At 34.4% G+C, this 24906-nt stretch overlaps 2 protein-coding genes across 2 annotated transcripts in view; one reads left to right on the forward strand and one right to left on the reverse strand.

Moving 5' to 3' along the window:
* Positions 1-10484: 10484 nt before the first annotated feature.
* Positions 10485-12714, reverse strand: LOC144838295 (uncharacterized). Its single transcript, XM_078693636.1, has 3 exons — positions 11807-12714; positions 10864-11471; positions 10485-10498 (listed from the first exon to the last, which is right to left on the reverse strand). The coding sequence occupies exons 1-3, from the start codon at positions 12712-12714 to the stop codon at positions 10485-10487; spliced, it is 1530 nt and encodes a 509-aa protein (XP_078549762.1).
* Positions 12715-15574: 2860 nt separating this feature from the next.
* Positions 15575-24906, forward strand: part of LOC144838020 (uncharacterized) — a 147293-nt gene continuing 137961 nt past the window's right edge. The window contains exons 1-2 of the mRNA XM_078693357.1: positions 15575-15671; positions 21354-21397. Coding sequence (XP_078549483.1) covers positions 21364-21397 — 34 coding nt within the window. The 5' untranslated portion in view covers positions 15575-15671; positions 21354-21363. The remainder of the gene's footprint in view (positions 15672-21353; positions 21398-24906) is intronic.

The raw sequence follows: 24906 nt of genomic DNA on the forward strand, positions 1-24906 counted from the left end.
ACAAACGCAAATCGATCACCACCTATCGTAACGCCACCCCCAATACGTAATGTAAACATTCGACAACCTCCAGAGGAAAGACTAGTAGACAAAAATAATAATAAGCAAAGCAAAGATACTACACATCGAAATGTACCAGTTGAATTGTATACATCGCCCAAACCACTAGTACCCAACATAACTGAATTTAAATCAGCACACATCCCAAAACAACAAGACTTAGATAGATTAATGGATGTTATTCAAAGAAAGATAATTAGAGATTATAACCTCCCAGTAGATGTTAAACAATTACGTGTTGAACAAGAAACTTCACCATTTTTTAAGCCAGTTTACGATTATTTAGCTCATGATATCCTTCCAGCTGATAAGAAAGCAGCTCGTGCAGTTCAGAATAAGTCAGAACAGTACATATTGTGCAACGGTTTACTATTCCGTTTATTTTTCCAAGATAAAGGTGGAGAATTTGTATTGCAATTAGCTGTTCCTGAAAACTTAGCCGAGACTATTATTTCTCAGTATCACGACAATTTGTTAAGTAGCCACCAAGGTACGATGCGTACTTACCTCACTATTAGGAAATTATTTTACATGCCCCTTATGTTCGAGAAAGTCAACAATTATACTCAAGCGTGTCTTAGATGTCAACAATTTCGTCCCAAAACCGATAAATTACGTCCTTTACACGATCGAATACCAGCAACTTACCGTCCTTTTCATACACTTAGTCTAGATTTCAAGAGTATGCCAACATCACCTTCAGGTTTTAAACATATTATGGTAGTATGTGATGAAATTACTAGATTTTTGATTTGTGTACCTTTGAAATCCATTGATGCCGAAACAATTTGTGAAGCACTAATTCAAAAGGTAATCAGTATTTTTGGACCCCCATCTCGTCTTATTTCAGATGCAGCAACCTCCCTTACAGGAAAATTATTAACACTCTTATGTAACACCCTTAACATTGATAGGAAAATCATCAGCGTCCATAATCACGGTAGTTTACAAGTTGAACGTCATATCCGCACCGTATCGGACCTGTTAAAGGTCAACCTTAACCAATTCGGAACAGATTGGGTTAGATTTGTATCAACAACATGTTATGCTTATAACTCGTTTTCATCCCCACATCTAGGAAACCACTCCCCTTACGAATTAGTTTTTGGCCGCCAACCTCCAAGTTTGACCTCATTAGCATTTAACCCCGTTTCAGGATTGTCTCATTCCTATGAAGAATACTTTGAACACCTCAAGAAGAAATTTCAAAACATTTCACAGACAATGCTACAATTACAGCGAACACAACAAAACGTCCAAAACTCGAAAATTTCCCAACGCTTAGAGAAAAGTCCAATTTACTCGGTAGGACAACTCGTATATCTATACAAGCCAACATCATCCTCACTAACGGCAAATTCAAAGAAAATCGCCGCAGAATGGGTTGGACCATTAGTAATTCATGAAGTACTAGACAGAACACACTACATCCTAGCAACGATTAAAGGAGAAATACTTCGCGACGTATTCAATTATAACAGACTGAAACCTTGTTTTATGAGAACGCCTAAAGAACGCAAAAATTTTACACATCTCCAAAAACTTAAGCAATTGTTGAATGAACCCACTGATAATAACGAGAAAATTCAGAATACCATTAATGTAGTAAATGACGAAACCAATGTTGAATTTGTCGACGAACATGATAGGACACCCACCCAATTGCAATCAGATACCCTTACACATCCAACTAAAGTAGAACCCCTTAACTTGCAACCTTACATTGACTGTGTAGAGAACAACATGGGATTAGCAGCCCCATTCCAAATGAAAGAAGAACAAATTAAGGAACAAACTAATTTAATTATGACAGCACCTAATGATTCAAATATGACATTAAACCGAGGTAGATTTAAAGCAGGACATTTCCAAGTTTTAGTTTCGTATTCTAAACCGACTTCAGCCAAATGTAACACCGATAAAACAAAACACGAATCTAATGTTCGAAAATTTTGGTGGAATATCGACAGATATAACGATACAGATAAATTGATTAAAGAGATTATTAATGATAAACAGATACCGATTAGTGGATCACCAAAACGATTCATAAAACGTTTGTATAATGCAACAAGTTACTGATTTAATTTTTTGCGAGAATTTTTTTATTACGACATTTGCTAAATTAATGATAGCATAGTCTACGTATTTGATTTGATTTGTTTAGTAATGATGTGATTTCAGTTAAAAGGAGAATTGAATTTATGATTAAGTATTGATTTGTAACGAGTTTGATAATGATTAATTTTGAATTTTGATGATCGATATATTGAGATATTGAAAAGAACGACAATCATTTTGTAACAAATATTTTGTTTAACCTTTGAGTCGTTAATCTCAAGCATTAATTAATTAATTTATATACAAGAACAGGAGATTTTCTTAGTACTTTTAATTGTATTTTTTACATTGAGTACAAAAGTCGAATTTGTCGACCGATTGAAATCGTAATTACCTGTAAATATAAATGCTTAAATCGATAAATTTGTGATAAAGTTGTGATGATAACGATATATTGTGGATAAGTTTGTGTCAACGGGACACACATTTGTTTCTTTTAAAGTTTTAAGTGATTAAGTTCGATATTTTGAGTCAATTATTGATTTTAGGCTGATCAGCCACAGTTTTCTTCAGTTTTATGTTTTAATTTGATTGATTTATGTTCGAAGGCCATTAGAATGCGATAAGTTGTCGCACGATTTGATGTATGTTCAATGTAACATACCATTTTTAAGTTTTGTATTTTTATTTTGACCGATTTTGTTTGATTTACGCGAATACCGTTATTATAGATTAGAGTGCATAATTAACAAGAGTTGCCTTCTTGACCGATGTTCTTTAGGGAAACCCAACCGTTGTGATGTCTTTATTTCGGTAATCTGAGTGTAGCATGCCTCCAAAGCAACGGACCCACAATTACGTCGATCTTGAAGAACACTTTTGTTTTTTATACATTTTTTTTTCCAATTTTTTTTATAAATTCCGGAAATTTTATACCAAAATCATTTTTAATTTCATTTTTTTTTAAGAGAGAGAAGAGAGAGAGTGAAAGTGATAAGGTTACACTTCAGAGTCAATGGTTTTGGCTAACTCAATTTTTGCTTATATGTATAATCATGTTTTTTTTCTTTTATATAACTTTAATTTTGCATGCCACTATTATAACCATTTTTATATTTTAAATAGATTAGAAAAAAAAAACAGGGAAACAGAGGGATGTAATGTAACGATATTCACTTATAATTGAGAAATCAACCTTTGTATCAGAATTCAATAAGTTCACAAACTTGACCCAGAAAGTCCAGAGGAGAGTTTGTCCAGATGTTTTAAAAGACCATTTAGTTTATAATAAGAATCCCTAAAGAAAACACTTAGTTTAACATTTGACCTATCCCATCGTTAAACCAGGAGAGATTGACACTATTTAAGTACAGATTTGACAGTGTTATTCATCATTGAAATACCTTATTATACCGTTAATCACTCCCACTTAAACACCCCTGGACCAACTTAGAACCAATCGTTACCCTCACAGATTACGTAGTGACATATGTAAATGAACCGAAGCCAATATACTCCCAAGTTTCAGAAGAGCCCAGACACACCTTACAGACACCTCACAGCCACCTCACGGAACACACACCTTACAGCCAGCATCACTAATCCTCTGTTCCTTAGTCAGTTAGTTATTCAATTATTGTATCAAGTATATTCTGAATAAATAATATATGTTACGACAGCAAAGCGAGTAAAGAGTCTTCCTTACAAAGTACCTCATAACAACATTATATTACACTACTTAGGTAGTGCATTGTTTCTCACTTTTTATCATAATTTACCATAAAACGTACATTTAAGACAAGGAATGACATGGTTTAATGTTTTTAAAGTGATATACAGGGTGTATATGTATTATTTTCCAAAAAACGTCCAAATTTGCAGGGAAGGGGTCTTTAATGTCAAAATCTTCTTCGCTGATTTATTGCTTGTTTTGATTCCTTATCAAACCATACCTTTTTGATTGGCTGTTTTTACTTTTAGTTAAAGTTACTTTCTATTTCCACTCCAACCAAGCATCATTAGCATTTAATAGATTAGGGTCCTAGTGGATAAATTCATTTTTAACTGAATTACTAAAATCATCCCAATCTTTAGGTATGTTCCATTGTTTTTTATTAGGTGATCATTTAGAATAAAATGATCACCTATTGTTATTGTATCAAATCTTTATTGTTATTGTTTCTGGGCACTATTTTGTGTAACAATTATCTCAAAAAGTTTAATGTCAATGATTACCAAAATTTCACAATATCTTTCAAATAATATAACTTAATCCTAATCAGCGTGATCACTCATCCGTGACGTCATTTATACGCCATTTTGTAAAATCACATTATCAATCATATCTCCATAATTCATTGTCACATTAATGAAATTCACTATACGTAAACTTCAGGTAAAGGGTAAAAATATTAGCCAATAAAACGCACGCGCACGTAGAGTTGCGCGTTAAAAATTTAAAAAGCTCAAAATTAAGTTTTGATCAATTTAGAGCATGAATTGGGTCATTTGCGTGTTTCAAAAAATTACTGCGCAAAAACGCAATATTTAAAAAGCGTAAAAATGCGAACTTTTTGTGCAAATCGCATTCTACTCAAAATCCTTAGTACATTCACCGATTTTGAGTTAATTCCGACTTAAAATAACGCTATACGTGCATGTTAAAAATTACAAAATGCGCAAATTTATTGCACAAAAGTGCTGAAAATGGTAAAAAATAAGGCATTTTTAAAATGAAAATAGGCCTAATTTTTCAGAATGCACGATGACCCCTAATTTTTTTTATTTATTCTGGAAGCCATTGAGTTGTAGATATGAATTCATTCACACATTTGACGTACACAATGTTGTGACGTCATCAAATGGCCACTTCAATTTAAAAATTAGAATTTTTTATCTTTTTTTTATGTTAACACATCCAATAGTGCGTATCTCCGTTATTTGAGCCCGATTTTTACTCAATTTTCAGTATGTGCTTGCTATATTAATTATCTTTATCATGAGATGCCACCATTTTCATTATGATGACGTCATCACGCGTAAAAACTTGAATAACATAGGTCGTATAATTGTAATTTCACCTTCGCCGTAAATTTGAATATCTTACAGCTCTTCAGAATTGAAGGTTGATAATTCCATCATACCAAAAAATTAGAACATGATGTGTGTCCCGTAATTTCACCTATGCTACACTGTATATAGATATACAGTATATACTGTACATAATGTATATGGCATATAATAGGCACAACTCAGCACTATAAGCGTATAATAGGTTAATATGTTAACGTACGTGCATGTTTAAAAAATATTAATGTCAATAAAATTATAAAAATGATCACCTATAATTCGTCAAAGTGACGAATTAAATTCTAGTTTGATTTTGTTTTCATACTTGGTAAAATATTATTTTTCGCCGTTAAAGTAACTATCAAGTTTTGATCACTTCCATAATAATATACACCCAGAGGTTTTCGGAACTAGAGATAGATGCCATGTGTTGCGTCTGAAAGAGGCTACCTGTACATTTATAGATGTTGTGCCGCTGCACAATAATTAAAAGATGAAGGTGTTAGCAAAATGACCAGGTACAATTACTTTGCCTACATGCAGTGTTTGTTGAGGGCATGGTGAAGGGATTTCAATCTGGTACATGTCTTGAACTGTTTTGATGTTACTTAATACATGTATATTAGTTTGATGGTTCGGGTTCCTCGTCGTCGGATCCAAATGGCATCTCTGTTTATAGTCCAGGAGTTTTAAACTTTGAGGTAGAAATAAATTTGCTAAAGCTGAATTTTTTCAGGATAGGTCCCTGATGTTGTCTACTTTCCCCCGTCTTGCACAACCCGATAGGGTCATTTTTCAAAATGGCTGCCATCTTAACAATTATCGTATGTTGACAACCAGTAGGTGTAGGCCCTAAGTAAACATTTTTTGTGTCAAAATACTCAGCAGACTCTATATTCACTCTAATGAAAAAGTTCAACAAAAAATTACCGGAAATGCCTATTTTGACCTTTGAACATACATTTGGATTACCTCAATATCTTATCGAAAGAAAATTAGTAATTCTCTTCCGCCTTCGTTGTTTAGAAGAGAATTTATATCCCATATTGTAGTTGTACAACACGGTTTGGTATACCGTGTGTTGTTATATGCAAATGAGTTTGCGCAGGTGTATGGGGAAGGCAGTATTGTTAGTAGACTTGCCCCAAGTCTGTATTTATTGTCTTTTTTTTTTATTTATTTGTTTTTATTTCGACCACGATTTTTGTCTGAAAATACACAAGTAATACACGTATGAAACGCCATATGTGCAAAAATATTTATATTTTTACAAAACTCCGTCTGGAGCCCAGACTATATTGTTAGTAATTCGCGGTCACCACGCCACACTGTTAAGACTAGTTCTTTACACCAAGCTCGCATTTACCTATTCATTATATTAATTAACACCAATTCTTGCACAACGAAGAATTAAAGGAGAAGATAGAGGAGGCCGTGTCTAACATCGACAACGACCAGATTGAAAAAGAGAGGGAGATGCTCACAATTATTGATAAGCGCCAAAAGATCGTTACAATTGCCGAAAAGCATGGTTGGAATAGCATACAGGCCTACGTGTCTGACGAGCTTGCTAGCGATTCCGATCATGACAAGCGTTGGCGGACAAGCGGAATTTAAACGGCGAAAGCGGGAGCGCAAACATAATAATGTGCCCTACCGGTAGCAGAGAACGTGGTAATTTTCGTTTTCAATCCGTCACTTCAAGTTCAACGGCAGCTTTCCCATGATTGCAGTTTCAGGCACCAACAGCAACCCGTGCTATCTGCAGCTACCAGGTTTGCTGGGGATTCGGCCAAATTGGCCATATCCAGTTCCAATGCCCTTAACGGACAGGCAGTTCGCAGCAAATAAAACTGGGAGGAAACAAGCACTAAGCACGAGATAAGTATGCATGATAGTTTTAACAATAATTAGGCCTAACGACTATAAAAACTAGTTTAGACTCGGAATTTTCCGGAGTCACAGGTAGAGATTTTTGGTTAGAACACCGTAATCCACATTTGTTTGTGATTGATATTCTAAATAAAGGTTACGTTATTCCGTTTACATGTCTTCCACCCACAGCTTTTCTTAAAAATAATCGTTCTAGTTTGAATCATCATCCCGAGTTTGTAGTTGTTAAGCGTCAGTAGCATTAATGAACATGATTCCCCACCCTTCGTGGTCAATCCTCTCACCGTTTCTGAAGGAAAAATTAAGACTAGTTTTGTATCTGCTCTTTAACCTAATTTACTGGTTCGGTTTCCCTTTTCGTTTCAGACGTTTTCAGCAGTGGGGTTTGGAGTGAGTTTGCTGATATTAACATCTGCACCAATGAGTGTTTCAGGTCTGGTCTCGGTCGGTTGGTCGGTAAAAACTAGCTTCAGCACGCGACTGCAGCCATGTATATGGCCTTGTTCTTGTTTCCGTTAAATCTACTAAATTAGCTTTATATATTGAACACCTAAAGTCGTCTGCATCATCAGTTTCGCCATAAATACTGCCATTTACAGCATACGATGGGTTCACAACTTGGCTGGTATTTCATTCCCTACTGACAGCATTTCATTTTCTTGAATAATGATAATGATAATAAGGGTATTTTCACAAGATATTAGAATGCCGTTTGGTCTTGACAAGTGTGCGGTTCTAGAAATGAAGAGAGAGGTAGACAGGTTGGCTGTAATGGGTTAGATTTGTTAGATGATGAACATATCAGAGAGGTTGGAAACGGCTACAAATACCTTGGTATATTGCAGCTGGATAAGATTCTGAATGCTAAGATGAAAGGCAAGATCACAGCTGAGTATATAAAGAGAGTTACAAAACTACGAAAATCTAAACTAAATGGGGGAAATATGATAAGTGGCATCAACGCATGTGCTGTTAGTGTGTTACGCTGCAGTGCGGGGATAATTGATTGGTCTTTGGAAGAGCTGGGCAAGATCGACAGACAAACTAGAAAAGTTATGGCAATGAACGGAAGTATGCATATCAGAAGTAATGTCATGAGACTATATTTACCGAGGAAGGAAGGAGGAAGATGGATGATCAGCATTGAGGACTGTGTAAGGAAAGAGAGTAAGTTATTGCATGGCTACCTAAAAAATACTACAGAGTGGATGCTGCAATTTGCTTTAAAGGAGAAGATGAAAAAGAGAATCTCATAGATTATCAGAAGAGGTGGAAAGATGAGAAATCCAAGGGCTGGAAAGAGAAAGCCCTACATGGAGAGTTTGTGCGACAAATAGCAGCTGTATCAGGAGAAGATTCTTGGAGATGGCTTAGGAATGTTTTTTGAAGAAGGAGACAGAAGGTTTGATACTAGCTGCTCAAGAACAAGCCTTAAGAACGAATGCGATAAAATACAGTATAGATAAGACTTCAGAAACACCGTTATGTAGATTGTATGTAGACTTTACTGAAACTGTAAGACATATTATCAGTGGATGCAAGATGCTCCCCCAGAGAGAGTATAGAAAGCGTCATGACAAGGTGGCATTGCGGGTACACTGGGAGATTTGCAGAAAATACGGAATCGAATGTACTGACAAATGGTATGACCATCAGCCATTAGCAGTCACAGAGAATAAAAACATTCGAATTACTTGGGACATTTCAGTTTACATAGATAAGAAATTAAAACACAATCGACCTGATATTACTATTGTAAAGAAATGTAGGCCCACATATGAATGGACATTGGTTGACATAGTTGTGCCAGCGGACCAAAACATCATAAACAGAGAGATAGAAAAGGTAGAAAAATACTAAGAACTGGCTTTTTAAATCAAGAGAATCTACAGAGCAAAAGTTAGAAAGTGGTTCCAATCGTAATTGGCGCTCTTGGAACAATTTTAAAAATTGCAAAAAATGGCATGAAACCCATGTTATTAACGAGAAAGCACAACAATTCATTAACCAAAACATCACCTGGTGGCACTTACGGAAGACAGTAGGTCGTTGGTACTAGTTGATGGCACGTCTATGTCATTAGTTAATTCCATCTGGCTACCCAAGATAGGACTTTGAACGCCGCAGCTGGATGACGTCATAGCGGGTAGCACACCTGTGAAACACTTGGGCAAGCCTGTCAATAAAAATAATTGATCGGAATTGACAGGGACTAGCTGTCAAAGTCCAAAATTAATGAACGTAAACAGCAGTACACTGATGCAAACTGTCCTCCTTTTCAGTCACAATACCTTCTTCTTTGGAAAAGTGTCAAGCATAGTGACCAAATAAAAAAAATTATATAAAAAACGAGAATTAAAAGAAAGAAAATTATCATGTCGGTGAAGTTGATTACTAGTTCCTTATGCAATTTCAATTCAAATTATTTGTGACTGTCCCAGTCACAAATATTTTAAAAAACAGATTTTAATACGTAATAACTGTCTAATTGAGTTGTTGCATCAACATGTTAACGCGCACCAGAGATCTCTGGTGCGCGTGCGTACAATTTAGGGACTAATGCAGCTGTTCCGCCGTACCACGCCGAGAATGTTAAAGAGTCGCTATCCAATTGAGTTTGAACAATACCATAAAAGCCCTAGTGGTTGAGACATCTGCATATCAAGCAGAAGGTCCGGGTTCGAATCTTGATCGATTCTCACAGATTTCCTCATCTTATCGTTTCAAATTAATTAATTAAATTTCAGTATATCACCGGACGGTTTCGAATTAATGTTCTTTTTCAGTGCAAGATAGATAGATAATATATATATATTATAATAGTATATTTGTTTTTGTACTATATGAGTTCTTAGATTAAGATTTTTTGTACTATGGATATATTATGTCATCATGGTATTCCGAAATAAAAAGATGAATGAATAAATGTGATATTGAAAATTCTAATTGGCATATTTAAATTACCATATGACGTACTTATGACGTCATATGGTTGTTGTGACGTCATATATATTATATTTTAACTGCTTAAATGACATTATCTTATGCGAAAAATTTAGAAACATCTAGAAAACAAGTTTCCTAACATTTGTTTTGTTGAAATGAACATCATTTCCAAAGTTCAATCGGACAGCAGGAAGTGGGTTAATTAGCATAAATTCAAAATGGCCACTATTTTCTATACCATTTTGAAGCTACGTACGAATACGAATACGAATACGAATAGAACTTTATTGCAATCAAACGAAAGATTGAAGTTTAACAAAAGCGTTTCACTCAGAAAAATAAAATGCAATATACAAATATAAAAGACATTCAGAAATGTAGAACATACAATCAAAAAACAAAATTACAATTAAAAATCACTTATTATAAAAACAATAAATATAAAATACAAATTGTTAAAGACATAGGCCTGCAGGATAAAAATTTAAAAGTATTAAAAATGTTTACAAATTTAAAAAATGTTTAAAACTTCAAAAATTTTCAATAATATTTACACACAAAGGTACGGAAGGTCGCGGAAACATAACACAAAATGTTTACCATTTTTTGAATAATCCGTGATTAATAATAAACGTTTTTGAACGGTTAGTTTTAACTCTAGATTAGATAGATTATAAGCAGCAGAAGGAGCCTCCGGTAACAAATGATTCAATCTGTGACTGGGGTTTTTGATTTTAACAAAAAAATCCTTGCACAGTCGAACACGGCGGTCTTCTAAGGTAGAAAAACCAAGGAAGCTGCGGGCATCGGAATAAGTAGCATGCGGAAAAATACATTTAAAGGCCCTTCTCTGAATTTGTTCAAGTTGTTGATTCTGTTGCTTCGTAATATTTGATCCCCAAACTGGGGCCGCATATTCTAATATTGGTCTAATGATACTAGTATAAAATTGGACAAGTGCGGGGGCATCCAGGCCTGCCCTCCGCACCTGTTTGAGAAAGTACATTCTAGAATTACATTTACTAATCATTTGATCAATATGAGGTTGCCATGACAAATTATGAGAAATAATTACACCAAGAAGTTTAAATTCGTCAACACGTTCCAGATTACAATCTCCAACATGGAGTGGCTCAAAAGCAGTCTTTGACCTTTTACAACTAATTCTCATCTCTTTCGTTTTCTTAATATTAAGGTACATATTGTTATCCTTAGCCCACTGGACAGTTTCGTCAAGAGTGGTTTGAAGTACAGTTGCCCCATCATTGCCGACGCGTTCATGGATGGAGGTGTCGTCCATGTATTTCATGCACGGCACCCCATCCAGAAGATCGTCGACAAAGATGATAAACAACATGGGCCCCAACCAGGATCCTTGGGGGATACCACCCTTAACGACTGTCCAAGGGGACAATTCATCGCCTAGTTTAACACGTTGTTTTCTATCACATAGAAAAGCATAGATCCAAGAGATTAGATGGTCTTCGACCCCTAAATTATACAACTTATCAATTAATATATTATGGTCAATTAAATCATAAGCCTTTTTGAAATCAAGCAATAATAATCTCATTTCATCTCCTTGGTCAGTAGCATTAAAGCATTCGGTTAACAAATGTATAAGAGCGTCAGTGGTAGACACACCCTTAGAGCAACCAAATTGATTCAACTTGATTTTATCTTTAATTTGGACCCAAATCATTTCCCCTACGATCCCTTCAATAACTTTCATGGTGGTGGAAGTCAGCGAAATAGGACGCAAGTCATTCTCAAGAACCTTAGGTGTGGGTTAACCTTTGGAATGGGGATTATATCGGCTGACTTCCAAAGCATGGGGAGAACCCCTTCCCTTAAACTGGAGTTAACTATTGCACTTATTGGCTTGGAAAGGACATTGGCAAAATCACGTAGTACCCACGGAGGGATTCCGTCCGGGCCTGGGACTTTATTACATTTCACAAGTTTAAGCTTAGACTCAATTGTCTCGGGCTTGATAATTAAATGGGGTGGTACTACAGTGTTACAATCATTGGTTTTTGGTTCAAGAGGTTTGAACTCAGAAGTCAGGGACTGGAAAAAACCACGAATTTTCGTGGTAAGATCGTATACGTTCCCGTTACATAATTCATTAGCCATAGTTTTAAAGTACTTAGTACCCTTTCCGAGATTAAGAAATTGTTTAATACCCCTCCACCAAGATTTAGAATCGGACGAGAATAACTGGGCAATACTATTACGATAAAAATCACCTCTCAAAGATTTAGCCATTCGGTTAGATAAGTTTCTAAGTTTCTTATATTCGGCAGACATGGGGTCAATTGCAAAAGCTGCTTGCCGTCTAGAAACGATACCTTTAAACGCATTATTTACCCATGGCTTATCTTTAAGAAGTCTTTTAATCGTTACTTGGGGGAAGTGTAAATTTAAGAGTTCAGAAATGTTCTTATGATACAGTTCAAACTGGTTACAGCATCCATCCATTCGATATAGATCTTGCCATCTAATGTTATTAATGTCGCGTTCGAAGTTTTCCTTGGCACCCGGTTTACAGCTACGTTTTGTATGGTAAGCGAAGACGTTAGGCGATTTAAATGTTCCTACGATTGGGGTGCATACGATGACGTTGTGATCAGACAGTCCTAAAGGTGATTCTTTAGTAGTAGGTGCATTAAAAACATCGCTCATATTAGTATTATATTAAATCAAGTGATGCGCGATCTCTAGTTGATACTTTAACGATCTGTTTTAAGGGATACTTAACAATAAGGTTGTCTCTCATTCGGTTGAAGTCTCCTGTGACGATTATTCCTGATTCCGGATGTTTACTACAAATATAATCTAAACTCTGTGTAATGTGAGACGCCATTTCCCAATCATTATTTACAGAACTCTCCGGGTGATAGATAAGGCCGTAGGAGATGTTCGAATATTGTCGCGGCAAACGTTTTGGCCGGGTTGTTATCCACACACTTTCCAGTGATTCGTTATTAAGTTCAGACCAAACTCGATAAGATAGGTCTTCACGAACATACATGATGATACCTCCACCGCTGCGATTTTGCCTATCACGTCGCACCATCGAGTATCCCTCTAACTCTATCAACTTGTCAGGAAACGCGGGATTTAAGTGAGTCTCAGTAATTGCAATCACGACAGGTTTAGATTTCCTAACGCGTGTAGCCAGTTCATCCATTTTATTATTTAGAGATCGAGCATTTGTCATAAATAAAGAGGGAAGAGTCCATTTCCCATTAGAGAGTTCAACTAGATTATCTTGCTTAATCGTTCTACATTGACTTTTCGACGATCGGTGTTCCCCGTTTCTAGTTCTACGTGGTGTAATTCTAACCTTTATTTCTCTCTGTTTTCTTTTTCCGGCACGACATCCGCGGGGCTTGGTTGATGCTATTCCAAGCTCATTGATTCTCATAAAAACATCTTTGGTGGGAACTGCTAAGTTCAGTTGTCCAATTCTATAAAACTCGCTTCTAGTGAGACACATGTTGATAAACGCTATGTCGACTCAAAATTCGACGTATCTACTTAACTGTGCATTACGAGTAGATATAAATGTGATATTAAACTTTCTTATTTAAATTACTATATAGCGTACCTATGACCTCATATTATGTCACAATAATGCTCAATTGGCATTACCTGTATTATAAGGGGAAAATATATAAACCACAGAAAAATATGTTTTAAATGTAATGAAAATAGTAGAACATTTTAACACATCCAGGTTAAGATCATCAACTGGGTATCAGAAGTTATGTTTCGGCCACCCTTCACACAACATGCACTAGAACATTCCAGTTAATTTTCTGCAACTGCATCCTTTTATAACTGCAATCTCATTTATATTTGCTTGCATCTGTGTAAATTAATTTAATCTCCATATGCATTCAAAGTTTCTATTCCATTTTCTTGACATTTTCTGTCAAGGAAGTTTAAATACTGTAATTAGTAGTGGCAAGTTTGAAAATTACTCCTTTTGAATTCCGTTGATGTGTTAAAAAGTATATCTTTAACTGACACATTATTGAATGTCCTTGTTGTTATGCTCATTGAATCTTGGAAAATGTATTTGAAAGATAAACATTAAGGCCTATGGTGCCATAAAGAGTTCCAGTTGGGAAATTGAGATGAGTTGTAGGATGGGTTTGAATAACCTGAACCACATAATTAAATGGCCTCAATATAATATTTTAAAAATTATCCTTTACCAATGTTAATAAGATGAAGTTGTAGGAAACACAACATGTGCTAATGTACCATGTTGTGAGTATAAATCTGTTGCCGATAAAAGTTCATCTTCATAAGTTTTCTGAAGAATAAATGAGATTTTGTAAATATGGAAACTTATTGACAAATTTCGACAGAAAAAATGTCAAGAAAGTGGTTTTCCTGCGGTTTGTTACATTTTTCCTATAGGATATGTCTTATGAGCAGTATTGTGACATTTCATGTCATAGGTACGTCATATGGTAATTTAAATATGCTAATTGAAAAGTTTAACATCACATTTAATCTACTCGTAATGCACTTAGTCTTAACCCTAACCATTAAGGTGCTTCAAAATGGTATAGTAAAAAGCAGCCGTTTTGAAATTATGCTAATTAACCCCCTTCTTAATGTCCGATTTTGGTAAATTTTGGATATCATTCAACAAGAAAATGTTAGATAATTGTTTTCCTGTAGTTTCTACATTTTTTAGATAACTGACACTCGACGCAATACAGACATTTGTAACGCAATGTATGCTGACTAATATTTATTATGTTAATTAAGGCAAGAAGCCATCATTATTTTGTTTTTCAGATATGCAAACAAACTGACCCATTATATACTAGAAATAATGTGTAAACTACATGTGTTTGTGAAAAGGCAAACATAAGTTTGTAACGATTAAAGGCCAATTTACACTAGGGCAATAACGATCGACGATAAATAGATAAACATCCTACATCTTGGATAAAACGAAAGAAATTAGAACCGTTTTCGTTCTAGAACTATAGGATAATCATGTATTATTATTATATTATTATTATGTATATTATAAATAATATTTTTGAAAATCCAACATGATCAATAAAAACAATAAAATCATAAGATCATAATAATTGTAACGATATTGTTGCTCTTACTAATGACGTCATTTGATTGGACGTGGTGGAAATATTATTTTCATCAAAGGCAGCATAGATGACATAGGCCTAGATAGTTCTATGATGAAAACTTCTTTTGTTTAAGGTATGAAAAATGCATATTTATCTTTTTATCATCGATCGTTATCGCTCTAGTGTAAATGGGCCTTTAGTTTGGGTACTTGTTGTAGCGGCGCGCTATACAATCTTTGTTTGATCTACTAAACAACTTTTGTTCATTGGTCAGAAGTTACGCTGGTGGCGCAGTAGTGAGAAAGAGGCGTACTACACACGCGTTCCTCCTTTGTTTATTTACATTTAATTTTACGATCGTGCGCGCGCCGTTGTAGGAGGAGAGGCGGTGGCAGCAGCAGCAGCAGGGCATATCATTCACACGCGGACGACCAGTGTCATATGTCGCGTGTCAGCTAGAGATATTTTTAAATACAATAATTAATAAATAGCCCAGGCATTGTATTGTAGGCCGAGCTTTAGGTAAGGTAAGTAACATACTGGAGACAGGTACAGGTACAGTATTGTTATTGAGGAGACAGCATTGATTGGTCTAGGCCTAGCCTACGCTAGGTCTAGGGCCTAGAGGCTAGCCTAGGCCTAGCTAGCCTAGGCTAGTTTAGGCTAGGCTAGGCCTAGTAGTACCGTTAGTATAGCCTAGGCTAGGCCTAGTAGTACCCAGCAAGGACTGCCTAGCTAGGCCTAGGAGACCTAGGTAGCCGAATACAGGTCAACCCGTACCCATGCCAACTCGTACCCACCAACCCGTACCCAAATTTTGGCTTACTTACTTAAAAGGGAATCCCTCGTCAGCAAAAACACGTAGCTAGGCCTAGCTGTTATTGAGGAAACATCTACCAAAAATGTTTAATTGCTGTAAACAAACAGATAATTTTACTGAATTATTTAAGAAAAAAAAATAAATAGAAAACGATCATACGCCACATTGCGTTGTCTATTTTTTGACACACTACAAATACGTTTTTTTAATATAAAAGAGGAATCCCTAGTCAGCAAAAACACGTAGCTGCATGTTATAGAAGAAAATCTGCCAAAATGTTTAATTGCCTTACAGTAAGTGTATATGATCATTTCACTGAATTATTAATAAATACAATATATGGAAAACGATCATACGTCATTACTGAGTCGTCTCTTTGACGCCCTATAAATGCGCGTTTTTTTATAATAAAAAGGTTAATCCCGGTCAGCAAAATCACGTAACACGAAATCTACGAGTAATTCTACCCTATAGCCCTGCAGGCCTTACAGTACGTGTATAATTATGATCCCCGATATGATCATTTCACTGAATTATTAATAAATACAATATATGGAAAACGATCATACGACTGAGTCGTCTCTTTGACGCCCTATAAATGCGTAATAAATAATAAAAGGTTAATCCCGGTCAACAAAAACACGTAACACGAAATCTACGAGAAATTCAATTTGCTTAATTCAACCAATTTTAAATTACCAATACAATAGAAATAATAATTACTTGATCGAATCTAATCAGGGAAGATAATTAGGTGAAAAATTGTAAAAGTATAACAATTATACGTTGTTGGTAGGCCTACTTTACCTGGGCTTAATTGAGAATTGTAATACTATACAACAGTTAAAATATTTTTTATTAATTAATGTTCTCTTACGAAAATAAAAAAGACACATCAAATATACGTTTATAAAACTACTGTATAATACTATTAAATAAATGTTAACAATTATATGCCTAATTAAACGAAGTTTACAATCAAATCAATGGTCATTTTTATTAGCACACATTTCACCGAGACCTGTAAAATAAAAAAACAATTTAAATATAAAAATATTCATACGGCAAAAGCATACCACTAGTTTTGCGCCGATGAAATCATTACAATTAATTATTCAAATTGGGTACGAGTAGGCCAAATAATGGGTACGAGTAAGCCAAAAATGGGTACGGGTAAGCCAAATAATGGGTACGAGTAAGCCAAACACTTAGGTACGAGTAAGCCAAATATTTAGGTACGAGTTGGCATGGGTACGGGTCGGTTTGGGTACAGGTTAGCCAAAGTGGGTACGAGTTGACCAATTATTTGGATACGGGTTAGCCAAGTTGGGTACGAGTTGGCATGGGTACGGGTTGGTTTGGGTACGGGTTGACCAGCACCCGCCTAGCCTATGCCTAAGCTAGGCCAGGCCTACTACTAAGGCCTACTACTACTAGCTAGCTAGACCGCTAGGGCTAGGCATAGGCATAGGCCTAGGCCCTAGTTGTGATTGTGATGTTGGTGATTTTATGCCTACTATACTAACCAATATTTACATTAATCAAATTACATTTTTGCCAATTTTTTTAATTACCGTATTTGTTAAAATCTCCTAACATTTTACATAATCTTAATGCTAGGCTTAACTGAGACTTTCTCGTGGTGTTAGGTCTTAGATTAAAGTAAGCCTAGGTCTTTATATTGCAATCCGCCCCAGGGTTGAAATATTTAAGAAGTGCTTAAGCAAACAACTTAAGGTTATTTATCAAACCGTCTTAGCAGAAAAATTAAACTCTAGAGGGCAGCAAATTATGTCTCAAGATGAAAAATCCTTGCTTACGTGTGCACATTAGCTTTTTTCTCTTAGCGATGGTGGTGCTATAACATGTAAACTTCCTCATTTTCACTCCAACAAGAGAGGCGCAATCTGGTTACTATATGCTTTTATTACTTGAAATAGAGAAACAGCACAAAAGTAGGAAATACATGCGAAAATTATTCGCTCTAAACTTAAATCAAATTAACATTTTTCCAGGGGTGGATCCAGGGGTGGGGTGCTACGGGGGAAATGCCCCCACCCCTTCTAAAAAAAAGGGGGGGGGGGGGAAATAGATAGGGGGCGGGGAAGAGAAAGAAGATAATTAAAAGATATGAAAGAGAGAAAAAAATGTATCGTAGGTTTTAGATACTCTACTATTACTAGCCACAACTACACCCAGCAACAGAGTCGGCGATTTAGCCTCCCCCTCAAGGACTAAAAAAATCGATCAAAATCTGTCTCGATTTAGTTTATGTTGGCCTGATTTAGTAGCCGATTTAGTTGAAGTTCTTAAAACTCTCTTTTTGTTGCTTCTACGTAATTGATCATGAAAGACAACCAATTTAAAATGGACCTGAAATGGATTTTCGATTTTTTTCATTTTAGAATGACGTTTTGGGGGCTATTATGTGTTGCTAGAACGTATATTGTTACAAAATATAAATTCGCCCTTTTGGGGAAAGCCCCATTTGAAAATCAAAAAAATTCGCGGGTGACGTCACTTTGCGAATATATTCCTATCCCTCCAATGGACAATTTGCAGTTTTTTGGCTATAACTCTTGAAATCTTTGGAGTATTTTCTAAAAAATGCTTGTGCTTTTGCAGAAACATATTTAGAATTTTTTTATATAAAATTATTACCGTATAAACGGTTATTTATCGAGTAAATGACGATTTAAAATCTCCAAATCGACAGGTTTTTTCTGGCAATACCAACGTTAGCCTGGCAACGTTGTCCAGGATACAGCGCCGTGTGCAATGATGCGTATCCATATTTTTCGGTTCGTGTATTTTCAAAAATAGAATTTTTTATATCGTTCGTAATTTATACTGCTAAAATAAATGTGTTAGTTTCTTTAGTTTTTAGTTTAGCAGAATTAAATTAGTAATATGAGATGGTAATTTATTTGTCACGAATAAGGCAGTTCGAAAACGAATTTGATTCATATTTTACTTTGGCTTGACAATGAGCAGCAAGTTGTTGATATCGCTTTGGATGCACATGAAACGGAGCCTCGCATGGGTGGGTGGAGGATCGACTCCGGGCGCTGGGGCCTAGGCCTAGTAAAGGTTTGGGAGGTAGGCCTAGGCCTTCTAAATTCGGGTTTTAGAACAAATTACATTTTAGGGCACTAAATTTCAACAACATTATATATTGAATAAATTAGTATTAGTGTCAGCGCTTCGCGTATCTTTCCTGGCCGTCGATCATTCACGGACTATCGGGCGGCATACACGCTCTCGATCGTCGTGTGTATATGTGACGTCGTGAATATAGATGCTCCCGACGGCCGTTGAAATAGAATATTGCAATGGCGTGAGTAATTTTCGCTAATTTACCAAGGTATCTTAAAATTTCGTTTTTTCTCAAAATACTATACATTTTGTTTTTATTTGTATGGGTTTGTGTTAATTTGATACATTTAAATAACATGTGTGAATTTCTTAAAAATCGAAAGTCCATTTCAGGTCCATTTTAAGTGTTAAATCAAATAATAACGGTGATTTTATTCTTATATAGGCCTAGAATAGACTTTCTCACGTATAAATGTACGTACTGTTGATTTATTTAATTTATTTATTATTCTTTCTTTTGACTGGATTGCATTTTCAGTAATGCAGTACTGCTTTCCAAAATGGTCCAGTTACAAGTTTAAAAGTAAAGAAAAATTATAACATATAAAAATACAGAAAGATAAAAGCATACTTTTGTTCTAGTTTCAGTTGGTAAACTAAAAGATTCTTGTGAATTGAACAAGCATGATGAACATTACCTTATTTGGTATTCCACGCGTAAAGTACAATCTGCCCCAGATGATATTAAACATTAGTTTGAGGGTAGTTTTAGTCGCTTTTAAAGTTGAAAATGCTTGATTTCACACACTCAGTAGGGTATTGTTTTATTTAGGGAATATCATATTTTTCTCCCCGACAAACATGGTCAATCCTTCCCGATGGTGGGTTTTAGGTGGCGCCACCACTGGAATATCATTTATAGTCATGTAATGAAACATCTTGATCAACAACTTCCAAAATGGTTTCAGAGTAATTGTGCGAGACACAGCTGCTCATGACTGTCATGGGTGGGAAGACAATGTAATGCAATGATAAAGTCTGCAAATGTAACAACTTCTAACCAGGTTTGCGTAGTGTGAAGACAATTTTCTAGAAAATTTCCCGAGATTTCACACCGACGAGAGGCTTGTTCTTTTTTTCTGAGATGTCCCAAGTTTGTACTAGTATGTGTGTTGCCCTGGAATTTAACTTACTAATCACAGTACACTAATAATTAAATAGCACGTCCAACTATGCAATGACAATGCTTGATTCCTTGAGATTCTCAGGGTTCGCATATGCTATATGAAAGCGTGTAATATTTCGGGAGTTTAAACCTGGTTACAAGTTGTAACAATTTACGCAGATGTGAAAAGGGTATAATTCGCTGTTTTCCAGTGAGAACTTATATTAACAACATACTTTATTAGAGCTTTTACAAAATATAATTTACCATCCGACTATGAAATTCAGTATGTCCTATACCAAAATATGAGGATGGAAAATAACTAACATAAAAAAAATAGTATTAATCAATAATAAACATCTATTATTTTTATATATTTACACAAACAAAACAAGAAGAAAGATACAGTATATTAAAAACTAATATATTAACAAGATTCTGGTTTTTTTTTGACTGCATGTTCAAACATTCATTTTACAGTGAGCACTATTGCGATGACTCTGCAATTGTGTTTAAATTGCTTGCTTTTAGAATTATTGAAAATTACAAATTCACAAACTTAACTAAACAAAAAATACATAAACATTAACTAAAGTCTCCAACAAAATAACAATTTAAAACTTAAATTAACTGATGTTCAGTAATACAGATCTTAATCTAATATAAAGATTGAACATGTTTAATTTCTGATCTTTTTTCCCAAGCTCTCTTGGCATAAAGTTTACAAAATCTATAAAAAATCTGCTCTACTTCATTAGGTAGAGGAATAGCTGTTGATCCTAAAACATAATACAGTTTATTATCGATAGTTGAGTTTGAAAATTCATTCCAGATATAATTATAGTTAATTAATGTATGTTCATGCTTATCCAACTGCATTGTATTATATTACTGTATTATCTTTTTGATTGCCGAACTTCAAATCATTATAAGATGGTGCCCATCCATATTGAATGGGCAACGGCTAGTGACAACTAAATTGCACTATTTTTGACATACATTCATTAGGCATTAATTTACATTGTAGTAGTTTATCATCCTTGTAAAAAAGTAATTTAAATGGATTACATTTTTTTTTTACTAATATACCTCAGTTCTTTACATTTATTATTCTTTTTAATAGATTTGATGACATGATTATGGATGAATTAGAGGGATCAGCAAATGGTAAGAAAGAATTTCAATAAATTATTTCACTTCACTTTGTGTTGATTCGCCACAAGTCAACCAATCAAAGGACGAGAATCCAAAATCATTCAACCGTGAGCACTCACTGACTCTCTTTTCCCAGACGTTTTTTGGGTCAAGCAGCTTGGACCTATCACTTAATCGAGTTTACAAAATATAAAAAATTTCAGCCATAGATAATAAGCTTTCCGCTTAATATAGCTTCTGAATGAGTAGTCCTCTGGGGATATAGCTGGCTAAAGCCGTGGTGCGAAAAAGCCTTTGTAAAGAAAGAAATGGATAAAATACATAAAAATGCTGTAAAATTTAAAAGATGACATAAAATGTTCATTTTAAAATTCATTCAGTTTTTCATTTGGAAATTTTGTCCATTTTTTTATTGCATTTAAAAACCATTAAATTTGTTTGCAACACAAGATATTTACAAACTAGAATTTAATTTGTCACTTTGACCATCTAGGTCGTGTCCACAGATGGATACACAGTAATTTCAGCGTAAAAAACAACTGGCGATTTCAAATGTATGTACCGCAGGACTATAGTACATTGTCGTTAATACAGAAACGAATAAATAGACACGATGATTTATGTAGTCAACTAAAATTAGCACCCAGGGAATTAGGCCTACTTCCGAATGAGAAATTTGTCTTAAAAATGAGTCCAAATTTTTTATTTGAACTCATTTAAACAAACCCATTTTGTGTTTTGTATATAACATTAGAGTTGAGGGATGGGGAAGAGGATGGGAAGAACAATTTTTAAATATTCTTTATCCACTCGGTAACGAAATATTGTTTTAAATGTTTTATAGGCCCATCAATAATATACCACTAAACACAGTAAAACATTTATGATTTAATACTTTTTTAAAACTGTCCCTGTTATAGTCAATTGAAATAGTAAAGTACACCACTACGACGTTTATATTTTTTATAATTATTAATTAATACAAACGTTGACAAGCAACTGTTAGTAATAAAGTTTGTATTTGTATATTATTTGATTATATATCCAGCAGTAGAGCCTACCCACAGTCACAGTAATAAATGTTCTTTGTAAATTGTATATGTGTTTATATATCTAACAGTAACCACATTCACAGTAAGAAAATTTCGATTCAAATGGCGACCAAAAATGGTTAATACATATTTACAATATTGTCAAAGTATTGCAATACTATGTATATCTCAGTTTTAAATTTATTCTCCAAGGGCCCATACATTTACCGACTTGTGTTAAACAAAGGGATCATAAATTTACCTACAAACTGGGAGTCTGAGAGATTGGAATGTTCCATTAATCGCAAATCAATACATTTGTATAAACATATATTAAATCTATGAATATAGTATTTTATAAAGAAAATCAGCCTGTCTTCAACATTATGAAACTGCTCGAGCTGTTCAACCGGTTTTCAGCTATTAAACACAATTATCGTAGGAGGAGATAGGAAAATGCGAAGCATCCTCGTATTATTGTGTGCGGGTATTATTCAAAAGGACATCCATAGACAGTGTATACCACGACCGGAAAGCACCCCTATTTGGGGCAAATCGTTGAACTTAAATTCGTTTTAATTGTCAATAACTAATTATCTAACTCAATTTAATTAGTAAACGGGGTTACATCAGGTGGTTAAAATCAGTACCGAGATTCTAACCAACTTTATATACCATCGATTAAACATTCTATAAATAACACGCGATTTACCGAATTTTGCACTTACTTAAATTTATATTTTAGATGATCACCTATAATTCGTCAAAGTGACGAATTAAATTCTAGTTAATGTTTTGTATTCGTTGAATGGATAGAATATTTCATTCGTTGAAAAATTGACTGCTCTATTTAATTTTTCAACTCATGAAATATACACCATTCAACTCATAAACAGTAATTATTTATCTCGAAAGAAAGTATTAATACTAATAGAAATGAAGTAAATTTACCAACCAATTGTTTTTAATAGCTGAAAACCGGTTGAACAGCTCGAGTACAGCATCATAATGTTGAAGACAGACCGATTTTTTTAAAAAATACTATTTTGATAGATTTAATATACGTTTATACAAATGTATTGATTTCCGATGAATGGAACATTCCAATATAACTCTTTAGTTTAACACAAGTACCACCAGCTGTAGGTAAATTTATTGGCACTTGGGAAATTAACCTATATAGATATAGTATTGCAATGTACTTGGACATTACTGTAAATACGTATTAACCATTTTGGTCGCCATTTGAATTTACTGTGAGTGTGGGTACTGTTAGATATAATTATAAACACATGTACAAATAAACGTATTGAGTGAGTGAGTATGTGAGTGTGAGTAGGCCCTACTGTTATAAATGCGCAATATACAAATAAACTTTATTACAGTTGCTTCTCAACGTTTGTATTAATTAATAATTACACAAAATATAAACGTTGTAGTGGTGTATTGTTACATGTACTATGCTATTTCAATCGACTATGACAGTGACAGTTTTAACAAAGTATTAAAATCGCAAATGTGTTACTGTATCAAGTGAAGTATTGATAGGCCTATACAACATGAAAAACATATTTTGTAACTGAGTAGATAATGAATATATTTAAAAATTGTTCTTCTTTGCACCCATATCCTTGTTTTCAAAAAAAAAAATTCAAAAATCTTTTATTGTCCAATTACATACAAAATACATACATGCCATTGGAAATGTGTCGTTTGATACACTACATACATAACAATTAAAAATTATATAGAGTTATACTGTACATCATTCACAAAACTTGTTACAACAAAAGAAATAAAAAATTTAAATATAGAAAAGCACATGTAACTTAAACTAAAACTTAATGCATTGTGTTGAGGAAAGACTAGGCGTATTGCAGATTATTGCAAATTATTGAAGTAAGTATGTACTAATAAAATATCATAAAAAAATACTCTATTTAAAAATGTAAAATATCACAAAATCAGTCCATTCATAATTGTATATTTATCTATTGCACTGCTTATTAAAAGTTTTAAATGAACTTGGTACAAACGATTTACTATATCTCGTAGTTCGTGAGAGAATACTCCGTAAACGGCACCCTGACCTTAAAAAGTTATACTCGGCATATAATGGATGGTTTGTATTTGCCATTATTTGTTTTACAAGTGATAACACTGACTCATCAAATCTTATATTAAGATCTATTTCAGGGATATTTAGCATTTTACTAGCTCTTCGTACGATTCTATGTAGTTTTCCCTTATCTTTTACATTGAGACTATTTCCCAGCACAGCATAACAGAAAGATATCACGCTAAGTACCATCGATTTGTAAAACATGGTTAGAATTTTGTTATCTACTTTAAATTTCTTAAGTTGACGCATTAGGTGCAGTTGTTGCTGACCCTTTTTATATAGCATGTTTGTATTTTTGCTCCATTTTAATTTATCATCTATGATTGTTCCTAAGTACTTGTATTCTTGACAACTTTTATACATTCACC

The sequence above is a fragment of the Antedon bifida genome, chromosome 3 (assembly GCF_963402885.1).
Source record: "Antedon bifida chromosome 3, ecAntBifi1.1, whole genome shotgun sequence".
NCBI lineage: Eukaryota > Metazoa > Echinodermata > Crinoidea > Comatulida > Antedonidae > Antedon > Antedon bifida.

What these genes read in the sequence shown, in the direction of transcription:
- LOC144838295 (XM_078693636.1), bottom strand. Translation starts at nt 12,714, where the DNA reads ATGAGCGATGTTTTTAATGCACCTACTACTAAAGAATCACCTTTAGGA. An exon ending in AAGGTTAACCCACACCTAAG is followed by an intron (nt 11,472 to 11,806) that starts GTTCTTGAGAAT and finishes TCTATGTGATAG; the next exon opens with AAAACAACGTGTTAAACTAG.